Raw genomic sequence first — 15,000 nt, 5'->3', positions numbered from 1 at the left:
CCCATATTGTTCTGTGATGGTGATAATCTGTGGCCTCCTTTTGTTTACTTATATCAGAAATAGATAGCTCCTTGTTCAAAGAGCCTAAACTTTTGTTTATATCATTTTTATTTGAGTTTATTATTAAAATCAACCTCTTACCAAGAACATCTGGTTTCGTGTTGCTTCCCTTTTACCCTAAACGAGCTGGGGGACGTAACAGCGTCCAATCAGATCACGGCTTGAACAAATGGCATAATTGGACGTTTACTTAGTACTTTTGCTTGGCATTCAATAAAAAAGAGAGTGCCGAAAACACAGATACTGTAAGTATCCTTATATTTGGTGATGGTGGATTTGCTTTTGTTGCTTATAACTTTCAAAATCGACAAAAATGTAATCAAATTGGCCCACCAGGAGTTGGAATAGGTCATCTTTCTCATTCATCTGCCTATTTGGATCCTGAATATGTCAGAAGTGGATTCAGCATAATCAATGACCCCTAAAACCACTTGAATATTGTCCAGTTACGTAGGTGACTAAGCTAATTTATGCCAATTTACGATACTTTCGCGAACTGTGGAAGTTGCCCAACCTTTACAAGTACATTGCTCACATAAAACGTATGGCTACTCAACATTTCAGGGTTCACAATAGGACTCTATAGGCCATACTTGTCAACCCTCCCGATTTTCGCGGGAGACTCCCGATTTCAGTGCCCCTCTCCCGGTTTCCTCCCGGGGTCATATTTCTCCCGCATTTCTCCCCATTTCTGACAAAATCAGATTTACACACGACTGTTTCCACTCGGACTTTAATACAGCTACACCATTGTTTGGTTTCCATGGTAACACGTCTCTTTAGTAGCGCGCGCAACTCAAAGTCTGAGAGGGTCCGGCAGATATTCACAGAAACCAGAACAAGAATCAACAACTGCTCTACTCTCTGCTCACTCCTTTCCTGTGAAAATACAGGTCCAGCCCACATATGCTCCATCAAGGACAGTGCTACAGGCCGCACGGCAGTGCAGTTACAACTACAATAAGCATGTTAATGTTAATCTAACAGCTCCGGCGATCCACTAGCACCCCCCCCCCCCCCCCCCCCCCCCCCCATTTTGCATTTTTAAATGCTCCCGAGTTCTGAGGTCCAAAGGTTGGCAAGTATGCTATAGGCTGGTAAATAGACGAGTAAGCAGTTGGTGGAAATATCCGTCAGCTAAATGACTTAAATTGATCGAAAAGTGCATCGCTTGTTATTTCACTAACCGGTGTGACCCCCTGTTTGGGTCTCAAATTGAACGACTCTCATTTTGCACATTGTTTGCTGCAGAATGGGCGACAGCTGCATCTGTTGTTATGCAAACCGGTGTTAATGGTTTGTGCTCCTCATCGCCGTTCGACCTGAGAGACAGACAGCATGTGGGGATGTTGTTTGCCTTTTTTTTAAAACACAACCTCCTTCCTCTCCGAGCAGGACAGATGTTGTGCAGACCTCGACTGTTAACTTGCAAAAAAACAGTTTTTTTTCATAATAAAAACACCGTGATTTCCTAACCTCATCAGGTGGTGCAGTCCCTGAACATACCATGATTTACTAACGAAGAGTTTCTGATGACAGCAGTCAACAGTAGCACATCAGCAATTTGAAAAAGCCAGATGCTCGGCGCTCGAATTGTGCTCTGGAGATGTTTGTTTTCACAACGAGCCTCGACCAGTTAGGAGGCAGCGGCGGTGAGATCATGCCAAGTGGCTGGCAACATAAATATGCTGCTCTCCATCTTTTATTGTCACGACAGAGAATACTCAGCCATTGTTGATTTGCACAATGGATTTGAGCTTTCACTTTGAAATATGCTTGGTAGCTTTTACACCCACATGCATGGGAAGGATAGGAAAGAGTATATAAATCCAAATGAAAGAGAACAGTGCTTGGATTGGTATCAAATTCATTTCGTTTCCATAGCAGGATACTAAGGGACGTGATCTTAAGTGTACTTGAAAGCTTCATAGTCATTATGTTTATATGAACACTGTTTCAGATGAATGTTTATAATGTGAAAGGTTTTTTTTTTGTGATGAACGCACAGATAGCCTACTTTTGATCAGGCTCGGAGAATTAACGGCTAACATGTAATAGGATTACCTAGGTAACTGCATTCCCTTACAGTTAAATAAAAAAAAAGGCGTAATCAGATAATGTACATATAAAACACATTGGATCACTAGCAGGTGTTACAATATGTTTAAAAGATGAAAGATATTTTATGAAGCACCAGTCTCAAAACATCGATTGAAACAAGTCTCAAGTGAAATTATTTTAACATCATGGCTCTAGTTTAAAGAATGTTCTAAATTAGCAAAAACATTACCATCGACTGTTTGCATTAAACTAAAACACAGCATTATCTGTTCGCTCATATTTGACCAGAGGTGGAAGAAGTACTCAGATATTGTGCTTGAGTAAAAGTAGAAGTACTCAGATATTGTACTTGAGTAAAAGTAGAAGTACTCAGATATTGTACTTGAGTAAAAGTAGAAGTACTCAGATCTTGTACTTGAGTAAAAGTAGAAGTACTCAGATCTTGTGCTTGAGTAAAAGTAGAAGTACTCAGATCTTGTACTTGAGTAAAAGTAGAAGTACCAGAGTGTAGGAATACTCTGTTACAGTAAAAGTCCTGCATTCAAAATGTTCCTCAAGTAAAAGTAGAAAAGTATTCTCATCAAAATATAGTGAAAGTAGCGACAGTAAAAGTAGTCATTGTGCAGATTGGTCCATTTCAGAATAATAGATATGATATGTTTTATAATGATTGATCATGAAAGTGTTCTCAAAGCTGGTAAAGGTGCAGCTAGTTTGAATGACTTTGTATACTGCAGGGTAGCTGGTGGATTTACTCCAGGTGGAACTAAAGTCTGATTTAACACTTGATTAGATTTCACATCATTCATCCACATCTGTGAAGTAACTAAAGGTATTAAATACATGTAGTGGAGTACAAGTACATAATTTACCTCTGAACTGTAGTGGAGTAGAAGTACACAGTAAAATAAAATGGAAATACCTTTACTTCAGTAAAGTATCTCAAAATTGTACTTAAGTACAGAACTTGAGTAAATGTACTTAGTTACTTTACACCACTGTATCTTATTGCTGCTTTTTTAAACTATATGGTAATGTATGTAATTGTAAACAGAGTAAAAACTGTGAGCAGAAACACATTCTTGATACGAAATATCTTGGTTTCTTCTTTTTCTAAGGTTACGTTGTTGTTGTTGTTGTTGTTGTTGTAGTTGTGGTTGGTTTACATAATACGTCCATCTTATTGATCTTTTCTCTTGGATTTGATTGCATTACATATGATATTGAGGTAATCAAAGTTAATGAAGTGATCAGGTTAATTTACTTTTACATTGTGACACTTAGATGGGAGGCGTGTGGCGCAGTGGGTTGTGCGTTGATGTTCGGATCAGGTTCAAACCCCACTGCAGTCAGCATGTCGTTGTGTCCCTGAGACACTTCACCCCAAATTGCTCCTGAGGGGATTGTCCACAGTATTGAGTATGTGACTCGCTTTGGATAAAAGTGTAATGTTAGATAAGGTTTATGATTTGTTTTCAGGTAATTAGTTATTGTATCAGAACACATTTTTAAAGTAACCCTCCCAACCCTTTGTTTGGTTCAGTCTCTCTCATCAGCATGCATCATGAAACTGTTGTCAGCTAAAAAGTTCTGCTAAACGCACTGCTTGCTAACTACCGCACAACAAACAGCTACACAGTGCGGGAATTCATGAAACAAATGAATCTGCAGTAAAGTCAGGATGAGACCACAAACCATTTATAGAAACGTTGATAGCCTATCTGTCCCCATTGTTTTACCCTCGCTGACTCCATGATAGTCTTTAAACCCGTCATATGCACGATTCTCTGCTTTGACAGTAACAGATTACATTTCATATTTCCCACTGCTTCCCACTAAATCAGAGAAAGTGCCCCCGAGGTTTTGCATGATTGGTTTCCTGTAAAAAAATAAGTGTGTTTCATGTGCTAGCCGAAGGTAATGAGCTAACTTCCACATTCAAGTCAGCCTCCCGGTGGAAACATCATTTAGTTCTCAATTATCCAAGTCATTTTTGTCCTGTTCTTTTCACAGATCAAGGCTCGAGGTGACTTCACATTGATTTCTTCCTCTTGCTAAAGTCCCTCCGCCCTGTAGGACAAAGACACAATGCAGCCTTTGTTCTTTATGTACACAGCGTCTCATTTCATCTCTCTACGTGGGCCAAAACATCAAACTCTACAAATACAAATATATATAACCAATATTCACTTTTTTATTCTCTCTCAATTAACGTAATAATGAAGCTTTACTTGTGGTAAATAAACTGTAACAGGGTGTGTTTGAGCTCTTTCATTCAGATGGAAATACATTTCATGCCATATTTTATTGCACTGCTTAATGTCTTTTACTTGTATGTTAAAGAGCAACTTCCAGGTTAAAGACACCTGTGAATAAATGTGTAGGAAAATGATGAATACACTAGACTTTCAAAAGAATATACAGAAATATACACTACAGTGACATCTGGCGTCGTTTTTGTAAGAAATGTTCACTTCCGCATAAAAAAACCTCGGCACGTGACCTCCCGCGTGTGACGTAACACGGGGGACACAAGGGGGAGAGCGGCCGGTGTAACGTATTAATAAACATGGATCCCAATGCTAGTTTCGACACAGAAGAAGTTGAACATGAATATTCGAATGCATATGACGGACCACAACCTTATAATTATGAGCCTGCTCGGCGTCCAAGAGACCAGGAGCAGCCAAGGATTAGAAGAAATAACGGCCATCGGAGAGACATTGAGCTGTGGTGTGAGGAGAACCAGTGGAGAACTGGGCAGCTATCTTGGTGAGTGACCGGCGTTAGCTACAGAATGTTAGCTAACGTCACATCACAACATTGTGAAGTTAGCTATCATATATCAGGCTATAACTAAAGAAGTATTGATAATATAGTAACGTTACTGGCAGGACTGTTGATACTGATCCATAACAGAAACTAATGCGCAAGTATCAGCCGTATCTCACGTTACCTAATGCAACTCCACACTACGGTGCTGTGTACCGGAGGAGAGACGCGAGATACGGCTGATACTTGACAATCTGGCGGAGAAAGGTTGTGGAGCCTCCGTTGATATGCCGTTGTAAATGGCTTGATGGAAAGCAGGTGTGTAGTCGGGGAGGGTGCACAGCTGATTGCAGCAGGTGAGTGGAGGTTGAGCTGGGAGCCAGGAGTGACAGCCACCACGCACACACAAACAACACAGACAGGGGGAAACAAACAAACACAAAGGAGACGGCTGGAGCAGTACAGCCACCACAGCATTACCTAATGCAACTCCATACTACGTCTTACGGTGCCGTGTACCGGAGGGGAGAGAGAGAGAGAGCAGCGAAGGGGGGGGGAGAGAGAAGTAATACGGTTTTCGGATAAAGCTGTGGAGAGTATGTGCTGCAGGGAGGTGGATGCACAACGCACCCAGGAACGAACGCTAGCTCCGGTCCTTTTTACTGTGGACTCGATGTCCTGACAGGCTGGTATTTGTGCAACCTGCACAAACACAATACTGCACCATGATTACAAATGGTGAAATGCAATGTAAAACTACCGAAAAATACCAGCTCCTTAAAACACAACCGCTGAACTCAATGCAACTACTAACTATACCTGCGGTCAGAGAGCGGAGATGTGTCCCCTGTGTGATGTAATATGATGCGTTTGACGTATGACCTTAAAAAAAAGCCGTTTTTAAGAGCAGAGCTCAAAATTGCTCCTTTCCCTCTGAATTCCTGCCCTTATGTCTCTAAAACATATCAAATCCTGCATTCACTTTTTTAATTGTAATTTTCAAGCAAGTTTAAGCATAAATGTAGAAAAAATAAAAACCTGCAAGATGCTCTTTAAGTATTTGTATGTGGCATTGTTGAAGGAACCTTAGACTCAAAACTACGCAATATCTATATATATATAACTATCTCCAACTGGAGAGTCCCAAATCAGACATCATCATCATCGGCCCCCCATCTCGTACCAAAGCCATTCAGAATTTCAACTTCACCATTGACAGCCACACTCTATCTCCCCCTCCCCTCACATCAGCAACCTCGCAGTCATCTTCGACAGTCAGCTCAAATTCAATCACCACATCAATCACATCACCAGGACCGCCTTTTTCCACCTCAAAAACATTGCCCGTCTCCGCCCATCACTCTCCTCCTCTGCTGCACATCACGACTCGACCAAAGAGCGCCAAAGATCGCAGGGGGGGCGCCATGCCTCAGATGATTTGAGGCCAAATATCATATTTAGATTTTTTTTAATCTATTTTTTTTACTTTTTTTTTTTTTACATATAATTGTAAGGCAATACATGATTGCCACTAAAAGCCTTGTCTCTACATTACAATAAAATATACAAAAATAATTGATTAATTAAGTTAGTATTAAAGACATAAAAAGACAGAAATGTATAATTCTTTCTTTAATAGAAATGTTTCTTCTGCCCGTAAAGTGTCTTAACCGGGCTTTTCTGGATAAGCGATTTTTAAAACACGGTCATTGTCCATGCCGGTTTCAGATTATTTGTCCCAGTTGCTCCGATCAGATCGGTCTCCTCCATTTTGTAGATTATTTACGACTTTTGAATCCACATAAACACATCGGCAAAATCCGGCTTACTTTGAGCATGTGTTTTAAACAGTTTGATCCCTTTGTGAATTGGTTCCACTTGCGCCGTCCTTTAATTTCTTCACACAGCGGGAATCCAAATGAATTAATCCTGAGTCCAATAACCATCACAGTCACTCCAATAGTGCTCCTTAATTACCCTTTCATCCTCCTTTAACTGAATACTTCACATTCATCCAGTTTGTGACCGTAGTTGTGGCATTTTTGAGACTATGAAACTTGAATTACCGCCGTTGCGTAAGGGGGGCTCTTGGGAAAAAAGTTTGAGAACCCCTGCTCTACGGCAATCCATCCAACCTCCTCGATAAACTCCAACATATCCAGAACTCTGCTGCCCGCCTCCTCACCTGCTCCCGAGACCACATCACTCCCGTCCTCCAGAACCTCCACTGGCTCCCCGTCCGTCAAAGAATCCACTTCAAAGTCCTCCTCATAACTTACAAAGCCCTCAACAACCAGGCCCCCCCCTACCTCACAGACCTGCTGCACCACTACACCCCTTCCCGCTGCCTCCGCTCATCAGAAGCCAACCTCCTATCCATCCCCACCCGCACCAAGCACCGGACATGGGGGGACAGAGCCTTCTCCGTCGCTTCCCCCTCCCTCTGGAACTCACTCCCCCAACCCATCAGAGACTGCACCGACCTCACCACCTTCAAAAAACTTCCTTCCTTGTTTTTCCATAAAGCCACTAGATGCCTTAAACAGAAAGTTCTAATTTGTTTCTTTCCTTTAAATTACTCACAGTTTGAAGTGTTGCTTGGCCTCCGATGGTTTTAGAAGATGTTGCGATGTGTTTGCTCAAAATAAAATAACAAACTTTTGCACATGCAACAAAGAAAAATAGGCCTTTACAATATTCAAAAGAAATAGGCAAAACTCAAACAACAAACAACTCAGGTATTCTTTCCTTCTTGATAATGCTTATAACTTCATAACTTAAAGGGTACCGTACGATTTGTGTGTACGTATACGGTACGAGTACGGTTAAAAACTGTTCCTCGACGGCGTCTCTCAACAGGTTGCCCATCACTGTGGCGTTAGCACAGGCGCCGTGGGAATTGTAGTCCTTTATAGTTCGTTGACTACAGACGTCACAATTAGGTGGCCTTTCTTATAAAATCAGAATACTGGCTCTAACGGCCCGTCAACACACGGGCATGAAAAAAATCTTTCAAAGCTTCGCCCATTCACTTGAATGGGGTGACGTAGAAGACTTTTAATCTTCGCCGAACTGCATTGTGGGGAGCGGAGCATGGCTTTGCAAGCATCTTGAGAATCTAAAGTTGAGCAATGTTCAACTTTTGATGCTCCCGATGCTTTCGGAGCTGGCATCAGCCAATCAAATCCCCTTTTATGCAAATCCCGCCAGTACAAGCGCTAGCCAATCAAACCGCGTGTATGCAGATACCGCTGCGGTCTTTTCCATATGTCATAAAATGGAGGATAAATTAATCATCGCTGTAGGAAATGTCCCGGTCCTTTACGACTGCTCTCTGTTCACCTACCGGGACCTAAACCGGAGGAACCAGGCATGGAGGGAGGTGGCAGAGACAGAGAGAGGTTTTCACCTGTTTGGGGAGTTTATATCAAGCTTACTTCGTTTTAACATTGAATGTGTGCCGGGGGCGGGCGGGAGATTCCTGATTGGTTGTTGGTCGCGTGAAATCGCCAAGCTTCAGACACGCCCAGCATCAAGATTTTTCAAGATTTTTTTCATGCCTGTGTGTGGACGGGCCGTAACACTATATCTGTAAAGCGTCTTTGAGCACCTAACAAAATAAATCTATTATTATTAAATCTATTATTATATATTTTTTGCATGACAAATCGAGCCAATGAATCCAAAACCATGCAGTTATTACTTTGACCACAGAGGTACGCTCTAAGAACATAGTTACATCCAAACTAGGATCTTTCCCTAAACCAAACAAGTTGATCTTGTTCCTAACACAACCCAACCTTAGCAGAAAACAGATGTATTTTTCAAGTGTGTTTTTTTCATTTCCTCTCAATTAATGTAATAATGAAGCTTTACTTGTGGTAAATAAACTGTAAAAGTGTGTTTGACCTCTTTCAGTCTGAATGTTCTGAACAACTACGTTACCCAATGGCTTTTTTTTTTTTCAACTGGACTCAATCCAATCTTCTATATATTTCAAACACATGCAGGGCCTCAAACTGTGAACTCACAGTAATGGTCCATGCAGGGAAAAGATTCAAGATTGACAATCTTCTTTGAGCCGCTTGAGTGCAAGTCTGCCGTCAAAGAATATGGAAAATGTGCACAAAAGACACGCTCAATAGAGGTTCAATGCAAAGCAATTCAATTAAGTCAATACAAAACCTGAGGCCATCTCTCTCAACAATGCACACGGCAAAGAAAACTTCAGATACTGAATACAAAGCACATGAACTGCTGCTGTTAACTACTCTGCGCCTGGTTTTAAAAGATAGTACTCTCATTTTGTTCCAGCAGGTAAAACTAATATCTGCAACCATCTTCTGTTCCATCGTTATGTAGCGACTCGCCATGCATGATTGGATTGTTTGAGAAATTAATTGGACTTCTGTGATAAAGGGGAGGGGATTGTTCTGCGGAAGGGTTCCCTGGTATTCAGAAGTTCATTTTGTTTAAAAGACATTAGCAGATGAAGAGGAAGTGGCGAGAAGGCGAGGGGAGATAGCAACTTAATGAAAGTTTCCTTTCTTTCCCCCGGGGTTTAGAGACAACTATTAACAAGAGAAAGAGAGGAGGTGGAAAGAAAAGCACATTCAGAAACTCAGTTTAACATCTTTTGCTCAAAGACACGTGGTTCCTGCATTCGTAAAAAGTCACCTAGATGTAAATAGAGATCAATTTAGACAAGGCCATATAATCTACCGAATGCCTAAAGCTTTTTACTGCCTAATCTACCAACTGTTATTTCATTAAATGAGGAGAGAAGCTTAAATGTGTGAAATGTTACCAAGGGTGAATGACACTTTATGACACTAGAATTGCCACAAACACAAAGCTCATAAAGGGAAGATGGCTCCCTCCAGCCTGGAAACAGCATTCAACCCTCCGTGCAGGTTGCATAAGTTTAATTGACTAAAAACACATTACAGAGGGAGCTGTGCTTTCTGGGCAAAATACTTAAAGCCACATTGTGGAAATATGAAAGGTCGATAGTAAATTAAAAAACATTGAACATTTAAACATGCAAATATGTATTTTGTGACACGGAGACCATTGGATTTATGAGAAATGTAATAATTAGTAATACGTTTACAACCCCAAAAATGACTCCCATGCATGAACAAGTTTGAGCTGAATGCTAATGTCACCATGCTAACAACACAACAAAGACAATGCCAACATGAAGGTACATATTTACCATCTAACTCTTTCTTCGCATTTTCACATCATAACATTGGCTTATTAGCATTAAACATTAAAGGTGGGGTAGGTAAGTTTGAGAAACCGGCTCGAGATACACTTTTTGTTATATTCCATGGAATGCTCTTAACATCCCGATAGCAATGAATATCTGAAGTGCTTTGACAAAAAATCCATAAAAAAATGTCATCCGTGGAAGCCATGGCGCTGTAAAAAGCACGACCAATCATCTGAGCCGGCCTGGCTAAAGTAACTGGATGACCTACCTGCCTGTCAGCCTTCCATCTGTGCACAAACTTATCTCGTGCCCTCATTGGTCATGTGCACGTTTGTGTGTGTTGGGGGAGGGGCTCTGTAAGGAAGGGGCAGATTTTTTGTGTATTTTCAAATTCTAGCGCACTCGAGCTGGTTTCTTCAAAATTACCTACCCCACCTTTAAGTAGAGTTTAAGCTGGTGTAAATGTCATTAGTATTGCAAGTTTTTGTATGGAAACAATCTCAGATTTTACCTACAGATGGTGCTAGGGGAAAATAAAAAGGATCACTAATGTTATTGCAATTCATGAATATCTGTACCAAATATTATTTGAATCCATCCCATAGATGTCGATGTACTTTATTAAGAATATATATATATTTGTATGGATAAGTGACAGATTTGACCTGCTGGAAGGGCCGGATAAAAAATCATTGAATGAACAAGTCAGTCGGTTCATCCTCTGGGTACCATGAATATCCGAAGGCATTTCAAGACGGTCCATCCAATAGTGTTTGACATACTGCATCTCAATCTGGACCAACGTTGGGGAAACGACTGACAAATCCATAGAGCCCCATTGCAATGTGGCTAATATACATTAAAATACTTCAAGGACTGCGTAAGGGATTTAAGAAACATTGATGAGTTGTCTAACATACCCCTTACTCCGCCATCAAAACCCCCAAAAGACCAGCTATTAACCTGTTCCACCCCGAGCCTGTTTTTCAGGTCTCAGGCTCGAAAATGACATGCCCAGAACAAATGACTTTAACTTCACTTCTAAAAAGGGGTAAATTAATCATCTTTCTTCTCAAAGCAATGATAAACCTACTGGACGTACAAAAGTCAGACTCAATATAGAATGTTTTTATTTTAAAGTAAATTCAGATTGAACATAGTAAGAAAATGTAAATTATAGTATTATGCGTTTTAATGCCATTGAACACAACTTTTGATCAGACAAACAGCAACGGTAAGACTTATTTTTTCATTTTTGCTCCGTAAAGCTACGTTGTGTGATAATAATAATAATAATATATTTAATTTGTTAGCGCTTTTACAGGTGCTCAAAGACGCTTTACAGATATAGTGAAGAGAAAAGAAAAGAAAGGAACGGATGGAAAGGAAAGGATGTCTGGGTTTGCTTCCCCTGCCGCAAATGTTGATCGCTCAGTGATGACACTTATACCCCTAGAATCTGTGGATTCTCAGCTTGCTAGCTGATATCTTGTTTGTGCAGATCCGATAAGTAATAAAATATTTATACCGTGAGTTCTGTGCTAAGTGCGTTAGCATTTTTTCGCTTAGTGATAATTCAGAGGCTTGGTGTTAGAGTTGTGTTTTGTTTAGCTAAAAAATAATAATATCGTCAGTTAGCTGAGTTTCTTCCGGTTAAGTGGGTATGACACATTAATAGGTTATTAAATGTTAAGAAGCCCTGGGACACAGTTTCGTGAAAAAAAAGCCTGCAGCTCCGGGGGCATGCTGCCGGGTTTAACAGGTTAAAAAGAGGGTCTCTAAACCTTCTCTTGTTTTAATCTATATATACAGTCTATGATTTTAATATTACAATTAGTCAGCAACCTGTCGACTGTTTTCTTTAAATCTCAATATGCCTTCTCCTTACAGCCAATAATGAACCGTGTCAAAAGATATACACACTATAAATATGTATTTGTTCGCTTTGGCATCTGTTCACAGCAATCAGTGCGTCAAATAAACCACCATTTTGAAAATACAGAGGCGGTGACCTCCGTGTCATCGGTTGTAGCTGTGTCTTTATAACAACAAGCATCTTTGTGAAGTGCATTAGAGCTGCAAAATAATTGAAATATTATCGAAGCTGCAATACGGGCTAATGAAATGTTCAAATGAAGGAAGCACGATATTTGCTGAAGGCTAAACGTATTAAAACGCCATGAAGGAAGTAATTTGGAGTACATCAAATCAGATTGTACAGATTTAAAACAAATATATTTGTTTGGTAGAGATCGTCCCTAAAAAATCACACCATGATGTTTTTAATATATTCATGCAAAAATGATCAATCTCTCCTTTATAGAAAATCATCAAAATGTGTCATAATAATGAGTCAAAATAATCGCCCTGTATCCTTTTCTTTTTCATATCGTTCAACCCTAATATGGATTTATCTTTTCATGTCATGTTACAAATAAATGCTTTCCTAAAGCAGCTGGTGCTGACCTGAGAAAAAGCTCCTTGCGAAAATAAGCAAAACTAATTTAATCTACTGGGAGAAGAAAAGGGGGACAATCGGAGAAACATGCTCACGCATATTCAAGTAGGTGCCAGACACAGAAACAAAGCAGGTGTGCAGCTTTTAGGGATTCACTTTAAAGGTCACCTATTTTATACATCATATGTGTCCCCTCTTCTTCATGTCTCTTCTACATCAACATGTGTCCCCTCTTCTTCATGTCTCTTCTACATCAACATGTGTCCCCTCTTCTTCATGTCTCTTCTACATCAACATGTGTCCCCTCTTCTTCATGTCTCTTCTACATCAACATGTGTCCCCTCTTCTTCATTTCTCTTCTACATCAACATGTGTCCCCTCTACTTCATGTCTCTTCTACATCAACATGTGTCCCCTCTTCCTCATGTCTCTTCTACATCAACATGAGTCCCCTCTTCTTCATGTCTCTTCTACATCAACATGTGTCCCTTCTTCTTCATGTCTCTTCTACATCAACATGTGTCCCTTCTTCTTCATGTCTCTTCTACATCAACATGTGTCCCTTCTTCTTCATGTCTCTTCTACATCAACATGTGTCCCCTCTTCTTCATGTCTCTTCTACATCAACATGTGTCCCTTCTTCTTCACGTCTCTTCTTCATCAACATGTGTCCCCTCTTCTTCATGTCTCCTCTACATCAACATGTGTCCCCTCTTCTTCATGTCTCTTCTACATCAACATGTGTCCCCTCTTCTTCTTCATGTCTCTTCTACATCAACATGTGTCCCCTCTTCTCCATGTCTCTTCTACATCAACATGTGTCCCTTCTTCTTCATGTCTCCTCTACATCAACATGTGTCCCCTCTTCTTCATGTCTCTTCTACATCAACATGTGTCCCCTCTTCTTCTTCATGTCTCTTCTACATCAACATGTGTCCCCTCTTCTCCATGTCTCTTCTACATCAACATGTGTCCCCTCTTCTTCATGTCTCTTCTACATCAACATGTGTCCCCTCTTCTCCATGTCTCTTCTACATCAACATGTGTCCCCTCTTCTCCATGTCCTCTTCTACATCAACATGTGTCCCTCTTCTTCATGTCTCTTCTACATCAACATGTGTCCCCTCTTCTCCATGTCTCTTCTAAATCAACATGTATCCCTCTTCTCCATGTCTCTTCTTCATCACCATGTGTCCCCTCTTCTTCATGTCTCTTCTACATCAACATGTGTCCCTCTTCTTCATGTCTCTTCTACATCAACATGTGTCCCCTCTGTGGAAAGAGACTCTGAAAGTTTCAGGAACAAAGATTCTCTCTCTTTTTGATCCATTTTTATAAAAACCTGTCTGAAAATGAGCTGATCAGATTTTGGCCACTTTATGATGTCATAACGATGTTTTGTCTTGTGTAACCATTAGCCAATCAGCAACCAAGGTACCCCCCCCCCCCCCCACCTTATCACCTGAATCTCCTCCTAGAGCACCATTGAGTTCTTTGTAACCAAATGTCTCTCAGAGGGGCGTGGGGAGGGGCTCCTTATTTTCACCTAAAGTAACAGACAGAGAATCAGCACTTTGGAAACAGGGCTGAAACAGAGGGGATTATGGGTAATGCTGCAATGATCTGTTTGGTGTTTGGAGCCAAACACTTCAGAGACAGGTTATGGATATATCTGAGACCTATAATATATTGATGAAAAACAGTATAATAGGGGACCTTTAATGTATCTGGTCAAAAGACAGATTTGTACAAACCCCTTCCTGCTATCAGATATATCGGACCAAAACTACAGGTGGAGATTAAAGAGGATTTACGGATGTAGTCCTGGAAAATACCAACTCTTGACTGAGGAAATACAAAGTGGAATGGATGAGAAAACACACTTTTTTGATCTGTCTGTGGGAAGCCTGTGTTTAAATTCCTCCGGACTATTCCTCACGTGCGCCATGTGTCAGCAGCTGATGGATGACCTCTTCCATGCTGTCCGTCCAATCAACACCAGCGATGTGTCTGATCAAATTTGCCTCGGTGCTGCGTCTGGATGTCCAGGCTCAGCTGTTTGTCTCTCCTCTGAATCCAATGACCTCGGCTTGTGAGCGTGGGGTCTTGAGGTCGAGGAGACCAGTCTGACTTTAAGACAGCGTCCTTGATCAACAGACAGCTGCTGTCCACACACCAGACCCGGCGCCAGGCCCTCCCATTTCACATTCCTGCCCTCCCCCAATAAACAAGTTTTTTAAATATTTATAAAAATTAAAAATATATACAAATATATATAATTGTACCTCTCTTTGCTATGCCGGATTGACTACTTAAAGGTCTCCTATCATGCTATTTTTAGGCATATATTATGGGTCTCAGATATATAAAAACATATAAAAAACAGGTCTATGATGTGTTTTGCTCAAAATACCAAACAGAGCTGAAAGGC

The 15,000-nt window shown here is 40.7% G+C and overlaps 1 protein-coding gene across 1 annotated transcript in view; it reads right to left on the bottom strand.

Annotated features, from left to right (window-relative positions):
- The window catches only part of LOC307034963 (calsyntenin-2-like), a 347,358-nt gene that overhangs the window by 75,602 nt on the left and 256,756 nt on the right, over positions 1 to 15,000 (bottom strand). Inside the window, 1 exon segment of the mRNA XM_079673887.1 lies at positions 14,405 to 14,414. Within this exon segment, the coding sequence (XP_079530013.1) occupies positions 14,405 to 14,414 (10 nt within the window).

The sequence above is a fragment of the Notothenia rossii genome (genome assembly GCF_949606895.1).
Source record: "Notothenia rossii genome assembly, chromosome: 4".
NCBI classification, from domain to species: domain Eukaryota; kingdom Metazoa; phylum Chordata; class Actinopteri; order Perciformes; family Nototheniidae; genus Notothenia; species Notothenia rossii.
The sequence above is the reverse complement of the archived record's forward strand: the minus strand, read 5'-3'. Positions and strand labels throughout refer to the sequence as shown.